Source organism: Sceloporus undulatus, chromosome 2 (genome assembly GCF_019175285.1).
Source record: "Sceloporus undulatus isolate JIND9_A2432 ecotype Alabama chromosome 2, SceUnd_v1.1, whole genome shotgun sequence".
Lineage (NCBI taxonomy): Eukaryota > Metazoa > Chordata > Lepidosauria > Squamata > Phrynosomatidae > Sceloporus > Sceloporus undulatus.
In genome coordinates, this window is record NC_056523.1 from 280,863,738 (window position 1) to 280,872,530 (window position 8,793).

General features: G+C 44.7%; 1 protein-coding gene across 1 annotated transcript in view; it reads right to left on the bottom strand.

Moving 5' to 3' along the window:
* The window catches only part of ADGRV1 (adhesion G protein-coupled receptor V1), a 384,090-nt gene that overhangs the window by 273,596 nt on the left and 101,701 nt on the right, over positions 1–8,793 (bottom strand). Inside the window, 1 exon segment of the mRNA XM_042447787.1 lies at positions 6,635–6,814. Coding sequence (XP_042303721.1) covers positions 6,635–6,814 — 180 coding nt within the window.

Here is an 8,793-nt window from a genome sequence, read left to right on the forward strand (position 1 = left end):
TCGAGAGGGCGGTTGCGATCCAGCTCAGGCGGTCTTGCGATGAAACGGTATCTGGACCCTTTCAAACTGGCTTCCGGGCGGGTCGGGGTTGAGATGGCCCTGTCGCCTTGTCGATTGATCTCCGTCTGAGCATCGACAGGGGAAGCGTGTCCCTGCTGGTGCTCTTGGACATCTCAGCGGCTTTCGATACCATAGACCATGGTATCCTTCTGGGGCCTGGCAGAGGTGGGGGTTCGGGGGCACTGCGCTCCAGTGGTGGTTCCGGTCCTACCTCTCCGGGAGGTCCCAGATGGTGCCAGGCGGGGACGTTTGTGCTCTGAAAGAGGCCCCTTAAAAACTGGGGGTCCCTCAAGGAGCCATTCTGTCTCCCATGCTATTTAACACTTTACATGAAATTGCTGGAGGAGATCATCCGGAGACCATGGGGCGCGGGGTTTCAGTACGCTGATGACACCCCAAATTCATCTTCTCTATGCTCCGTATGATTGCAGTGACTGGGGATGGCGTCTCTCCTCTCGTGGCCTGTCTAGAGTCAGTAATGGCTGGATGAGGGAAAACCGACTCAAGTTGTAATCCAGAGGAAAACGGCGGGGCGGGTACTAGTGATAGGTTCTCCTGGTCCAGGAATGGCGGTGGTTCCACCCGTCCTGAAGGGGGGTCACGCTCCCTTGTGACGGACTCCGTGCGCAGTTTGGGGGTGCTTCTTGACTCGTCGCTTCACCTGACCAGCTCGGTGAATGCGACGGTCAAGAGCACTGTTCTCAGCTTCGGCCTATTCGCCAGCTGCGCCCATACCTGGCCCAGAGGGACCTAGGAACTGTTGTACATGCTCTGGTAACTTCGAGAATGGATTTCTGCAATGTACTCTACATGGGGCAACCTTATACACAACCTCGGAGGAAGCTGCAAATGGTTCGCGTAATATGGCAGCCCGGCTGGTTCACTGATGCTCCCAGGACCAGCCATATGACACGGTTTTGAAAGACCTCCATTGGCTGCCCATCCGTTCCGAGCTCAATATAAGGTGTTGTTGATCACCTATAAAGCCTAAATGGCTTGGCCCAGGATACCTCAAGACCGCCTCTCCCCGTACATTCCCCTCGCACCCTCAGAACGTCTGGGCAGAATTCTGAAGGTGCCTGGGGCTAGGTTACGCCTCCACCACCCGGAGGACATTCTCCATGGCTTGCCCCAGCCCTTTGGAATACGCTGCCCACTGAGCTCGCTCGATACCACCCTGGCCCAATTCAGGAAGGATCTGAAAACCTTCCTGTTTCAACAAGGCATTCCCCGAATTAAAAATCCTGGGGCCTCCTCCTCTTTCGTGGCCAAGAGGTTGGGCTATGGGGCTTTTCTGTCTGGTTATTTTTACTGAATGTTTGATGTATTGGTATTTTAATCTTTTGTATTGTATGTATTTTTTAATCTCTGTGTAAGCCGCCCTGATTGCAGAAGGGCAGGGATATAAATAAAAATTTATTTATTTATTATTTACACATTCCACAGGAAATGTTCCTGTTCAGAGCTGTTACTTCCTTCCCTTTTAGGAAACTCACTTCTCCATTCCTGCTTCTCCACTTCAAGAAGATTGTCCCCAGCTATAGACAATGAGCCTTTTGTCCCCAGTTTTTTTGGGGGGGGAGGGTTCTCCAAGCCTGCCGTTTAGTAGATTAGGGGGGGGAGAAAATTACTGCACCCCAGAAAAGGAGAAAAGGCCTTGCTGTTGACTGCCTGCTACTGCTCCCAATTGAAAACTGCTGGGCTAAGATTCACTCCCTTCAGAACCACTACCCTCAGCCACGAATCGGCCAGTAAGTACCACATGTCCTTTTCTTGTGAGGGATTAAAGCTGGCTGCAGAGTGGTAGGGTTGCCCCTTTGGGGAAGAGTCTTACTTGTTCAGAGGGTTAGAAGGAGAGAGAGGCTTAAGCAGGAGTGGCTCTAATTTGTTTTGCTAGCCATACTCTATGGCGGATACGACGGGCAAAAAGGGTGTTTGTTCATGACGTCTGAAGGTATAGCCTTCAGACGGCCCTTACCTGAATGCCGCCATGAACCACGCCGCCCGCACGCCCCAAGTGGGAAGAAGCGGGCATTTAAAAGGTTGCGCTTTTCCCGCTTCTTTTCTTATGCTGCGCAAACTGTGCAGCTCTGTCTATAAGCTGCTGCACCGGTACGCCAGAAATTGCTACGCCGCTATTTAAGTTGCCCATTTAAAAGCTCCGTGTCTGCTGCGTCGATAATGAGTCGGGGGTCTCCTGGACCATGCACATGTTTGCACCGAAGCTCTATTAGAGTGTCAGATTGCCATGCAGATGTGGAAGTTGCAGCCAGCTGCACTCTATTTTAATGCTCGTAACCCTAACCCTAACCCTAACCCTACCCTAGAGCAACATTGTACGGCATGCACTGCTCGATTGTGGAAAGTTTGGAATTTAAAGTGAACCCCTACACACTTCCTGCCCATTTTCACCTAACATAAAAAAATGCTAAAACTTTAAATATTTACATATGTCAAGGGAGGTGAGGGGGGATGGGCAGGGGACAGCGGTGGCCGCGGCGACCAGCTGTGGCTGTGCATTGCAGATTCAGCAAGCGTGGGGGGGACAAAAGGAGAGGAGGCATCCATGATGCTGGTGACACTGGCTACGTGCAAGGACCAAGGATGCCAACACCAGCTGATCACCAGGCTGGGCAGGAGACCACCATTGTTCTTGGGCAGGGCAGGGCGGGGGGGGAAAAAGTTTTAAGGGGCCTGGGCGCTTTAAATGTTGCACATGATGCTTTTCTGCCGGCGGTTGCTGACCGCGCAGGGCAGCTGCGCACTCCGCCAGCCGGCAAAAGAAACCAAAAATGAGCCTCCCGTTTTTGGGCGCCGGTGCCCCGTGCGGAAGCTGCTCTTCTCTTTGCAGCGTCCTGCGGAGGCGTGCGGTTTATGGAACTTGGGTCGGGTCAGGAAAGGGCCCCAGGTGTGAGGCGGGGGTCTTTCACTGCCCCCCATTGTGGAGCCCCATACACCCTTGAGGCCTTCGGGGGGTGTGGTTGGAGGCCTCCGTATTCCAGCAGAATTACACCTCCAAGGACGTGTCTTCCCCTGCCGTCTGTTTCTGTATCCCGCCTTATAACGTATATGTATTTCAGGGAGAACATGGGGAGGGGGAAGAACCGAGAAAGCAATCGTGACACAATAATGTGGCAAAAGGGAGTATGGAGTACAAGACAGTGTATCCAGCAGAGGAGAGGGCAGGAGGGACTGTTTCCCCCAAACTATTGTCCACATCAAATAGGCTGGATACTTTGGCAACAGGCCTCCAGGACTAAAAATGCTGCTACTAATGTCAGTTCAGTAAATGGAAGAAGAAAACAATAACCATCCAGCACCTGATGAGCATGCCAACCTGACTTGTGTTACAGACATGGCAACATGAAGTTGGGAAGATTATAGTAATTTTGTTAGTGTCCCATCCACCCCGCTATATTTCCCTTTCTGAACTGGCTCAGTTTGTTGTCGTGGATACATCACTTAATAAACCAGGAATAAGCCAGGAGTGGATAGATCACTTAATAAGCAGGAATGCATATAGTTGCTTTCACTTTTCAAATTATAATGCCCCTATCCTCAGGTTTTATAAAATGAAATATACCAAATGAAAAAGACAAATAGAAGCTAAAGTTATATCCACTGGACCTGTATCTGTCACATCATCCAAGTAAGGAGTTTATCGCACCACTCTTTCCTGTCCTTTCCTCCAAAGCTAGGTGCAGGATGAAAACTTTAAAACACAGATTTTATTGCACACCTCAGTGCCCAGGCAAGAGGCATCCATACTTGATTCAGATGTCTCTGGCACTTTTTGAAAGAACAGGATTTTCCAATTCTTTGCAAGGAGCAGGAGAAGTCTGGATCGGGTATGGGATGCCTCCTGCTTGAGAATAGAGGTGTCTAATACATCCATGTTTAAGTTTTTATGCTGCACCTAGCTCAGGAGGAAAGGGTGGAAAAGGGCAGTACAATAAATTCCTACAACAGGATCTGAGTAGTTTTTGTCTGCAAAGTGTCATATAAATTATTCACAGTAGACTGCTGAATAGCCTACATTTTGCTGTTGTGGACAAAACTGTAAAAGGCCAAAGAGGGACTGAGTAAGAGGAATGGTGAAAGCCTCACTGTAGCAAAGCAAGATTCCATCTTGCTTAAAAGAGGCTGTGGTGAAGCTTTTACGGGAAAAATCTTCTCTGAACCCAACTACACTAAATATTTATTGGCCAGTGTGCAAATACTGTACCTCTCTTTGGGGGTTCTGGAGCATGTAATGCTACCCAGCTCCAGTGGCTTGTAGATTACATGGATTATCTCTAAATCCATTTCACTCTGGTTTCAGGCCTGGTTATGGGACAAAAACCGTTTGAGTTGCCTTGCAAAATTGCAATTTGTTTCATAAAGATCAAGTAGACAGAATGTATTATAAAGGACAAAAATAACTTTCTGGCCTTGCATTGCACATTTTAGTGCAAGGACAAGAAACAGACTGGGGAAGTGCATTCCTATTGGTTCTGCTGGACCTACTGGTGGCTTTCAGTATTATTAATCATGGTGTGCTTCCAAGCTAATTCACTGGGATGGCACCTGGGTTCACTGCTTTACAGTAGATCCAATTCTTCTTGGAGGGGCAAACTCAAAAGGTGGAGCTGATAGATTCATGTTTGTGCCCATGGCTGTTGGCCTTCAAGGTCTCCCAGAGCTTGGTTTTGCACACCCCCGTGATATGCTATACAACATTTACATGAAATCATCAAGGGAGGTTAACCAGAGTCTTAAATACTGTGGCAAGACTACTGACATGTAACTCTTCTGTTGAGACAGCTTCACTGGCTAATGAGTCATTTCCAGCCACAATTCTGAGTAATGATTATAATCTATACAGTCCTATAGAGCTTAGGGTCAACCTATCTGAGATGCTGTATTTCATGGTATGAGCCTGCTTGAGTTTTATGACCCTTAGGGGAGGACTTTCTCTTAGTCCCCCAACCAACCTGACTTGTATTACAGACATGACAACATGAAGCTGGGGACATTATAGCGATTATAGGTTCAATTAGTGAAGGCAGAGGAGAGAGCTTTCTGAGCGTTCACCCCAGATTATGGAATTCCCTCCCACAGGATGCTAGCTTGGCCCCCTCTCTGCCTTCTTTCCACTGGCAGGTAAAGACCTTCTTTATCCAGGCCTTTAACTGTTAACTGGTCATTGAGGAATGCCTTTAATTGGTGTGTGCTAGCTTTTTATCCTTATATTTTAACTGCTTTTTAAACTGTTTTAATTTATTTAATATGGCCATTTATACAATTTCTTTAAAACTTTCATATTATTATTTAGGTGTATTGTTTATATTGTGACCTATGTTGATTCCCATTTTGGGAGAAAAGTGGAATATAAATTAAATAAATATTGTGCAAATGGCACGTATTTATAAGAAACGGTACTTGAACATCGCATTTGCTGTTAGCACATAAGACTGGTCACAACTAGTGTTTTCTAAGATTCTTAATTTATGTTAAAAGTTAAACTGAATGGGTTAGCTCACCTACTGGTAACTTTTAATATAAGAGATGAGTAATTATTGTTCAGTGTTTAAAATTTGAAAATAACATTTATAAAGATACATTCTGTTCTGAAAAACATGAAAGTTTTACAACTGAGAGTCTCAGTGAAAATCAATATACTGTTTTACTATTCTGAAGGCTGATACTGTTGCAAAATGGAAAATGTAGCAACTAATCTTCTTACAAGGCATGCACATATTCTTAAAATTACATGACTGCTTGTCCATTTGCACTTGTTGCTTGTTCATTCAATTAAGGTTATAGATCTTCAATTGTAAAGCTCTAAGCAGACTGACATTATCATGTTGTACAGAACTGCCATATGAAGTTTTCTGTCATTCTTTTGCAAATGACCAATTACAGTATCACTTTAGAGCATGTTTTTGTCCCTATGTGCCCCCCGCACACACACACACCACACACACTGAACTAAATTGAGGGCACAGGTCAATTTCTTTTCTCATTCACTGTCTTACAGGGCAGTACTGATGTCCCTTCCAGTTCCAATTTTGGCTTGGTTGTGGCCATTTGGAAACAGGGTAGTAGAAGAAAGGAGGTAAACTGCCACACATGCAGGTTGGGGGCCAAAAATAATCCAGAAAACCCAGGGGCTTTGGAAGTGTTTTGGAGGGCTTCAGGGACTGAAAAGTCAACCTTGTGATTGCTTATGGTGGCACCTTTCCACTCCCAGTTATAGAATCCCACAAGGTTCTTTTCTTCCCTCCGTTTTTCATTACCACAAGGTGTTAAGAAGCTGACATGCTTTTATTCAGCTTTTCAGATGTATGATACTATTTTGCAAGTTCCTTTCAATAAGGTTCTAGGCCTAACACTACTGCAGAATACTTAAGTCCATTGATTTAGTGGGTTTAATCATGCCTGGACTAAGGCTTTACACTGATTCTGTGATTTATTGTAAAGGATCTCATGGTATGTAGTAACTGAAAGGCAAATTTGTGTGCATGCACATTTGTAATTTATAATTTATAATATCATATTATGTCACAGAAGCCAACTTCTACCATACACAAACCTAGAGATCCAAATTCTCTATTAATGAAAAGCTGAATCGTGGTGTTTCCTTCTTGGGCCAAAACAATTTTAGATGAAGATGCAAAATCCAAGACTCCATGTGGCTCATCACTAGCCTCCACAGTCAAAACCGCTTCATAACCTTGGCTGTCCAGGGCAGCAGCTCCCAAAGAAGTGACCCCTGAAAAACAAAGCAGTTGACTGCATTAAAGAGGATAGTCACATGCAAGAATGTATCCTGTTTTACTTAGTCAGAATATCAATTTAAGTCTTTCTTCAAGTGTCTGTAAGATCTATAATTTAATGAGAGCAATAAATTAGAATGAATCATAGAATTATAGAGTTGGAAGAGACCACAAGGGGCCATCCAGTCTAACCCCCTGCCATGCAGGCACACACAATCAAAGCACTCCCAACAAATGGCATATTTTACAGTATAGATGGCGTGTTATATAGTATGTATAACTGGCAAGAGTGCAAGCAATTTTTTTAATTGGGGGTGCTCCTGTTCATCGGCACCATTGAGATACCCAGCCAACTACATTCTTCGAGAATTTTTGTGTCACCTTAGCATGTGCTGAACTATTTTGTTGGGGAGAAGGGGTTTTTCCCACTTAAAAATTGTATTTCCATCAACCAGGAGAAACCCTAACCTCTTGTGGGTGGATAGTGCCACTGTAGCACATTTGGAGAACGAAGCTAATAAGTCTAGGACAAGGATGCTAAGGTTTATGAGAGTTGAATAATTACAAGGGACTAGGAGTTGCACAGACTCTCAAAACTCCACAAAACACACACACCACCATTCTCCTCACCTCATCATTGGATTTTAAAATTAATCAAAATGGCCTGTTTGGGGTCCAGAAAAAAGACCTTTATTTACCTAATAAATGGGAACGTGTCTTCTAATTTACTTCATATTTTAAAAATGTCCTCTCTTGAGCCTGTAACAGTGCAAATAGGGCCAAAAACATGGTGAAATTGTCCCTCTACATCTCCCTGGGAAATGGGGGAACTTTTTGGGGGGGGAAGGGAATCAAAAGAATTGGGGTAAGTGCTGGTGCTTAGTAATACCCTTGGGGACCGCATGCAGCCTGCAAGCTGTTTTGGTAAGGAGTGACCAGCAGAAGAGATATATTTGGACTTCTGTTGAGCATCTAGTCAAAATATTGCTTTACAATGTTTGACATATGTGTCAAAGACAGTGCATTTTACTATAGGAATCATTAAAAAAGAGACTGAAAATAAATTTCCATTCTTGTCACAATGTAATGTGATTGCACTTGGAACACTTTAAATAGTTATGTCTCCTTTATCTCAAAAAGGATACTGCAGAGTTGGAAATGGTACAGAAAAGGCAACCGAAATAATAAAGGGTAGCTGGAGCAACTCAGCTATGTAGAAAGGTTACAATATTTTTGAATTAACAGCAAGCCCAGTAGAGCACATAATAGATATTTCTAAATCATGAAAGCTCAGGATAATGTAGATATAGAGGAGTTTTAACTCACACATATTACCAGAAGCTGAGGTTGATCCAATTATGTGAAATGGGAGATTCGGGACCAAATAAAGAATTTCTTTAAAGAACACTTTGAGTCTTATCTCACGGAGGATTTTGCAGCTCTGTTCCGATGCGACTGAGGGTCCAACCATGCGGATTCATGTTAAAACGTGATGTATTATCTCACGTGATTGCTTTCTGGGGGGGGAGGGTTGTTCTGAGGCGCTTCCGCAGTCAATCCAAACAGTAACAAGCAAATTCACAAAAAATTGTCTCCAAGCTCACTTCAGTTTCAATCCAGATTGGTCTGGTGTAGAATGCAACTTTGCTTCCATCCTGGTACACCCCGCCCCAAACCTCCAAGGTAGGTCCCACATTTCCCATGATGCTGCGTTGCAATTTTGTACCATTTGCTTCCGGTACTCCTTCAAGAACGGACGTTTGGATGTGGCTGACTACTCCAACTCCCAGAATTCCATAGCCTTGATCCAAGGAACCCACAACAAACTCCAACTCCCAGAATTCAATAGCACTGAGCCAGGACAGTTAAAGTAGAGTCAAACCAGATTATTTCCCCAGTGCAGATACAGCCTAAGAGAAGGCAACTGTTACAAAGGGAAGAAGAGTGGACTGGATTCAGGGAGGTGGTACTTTAG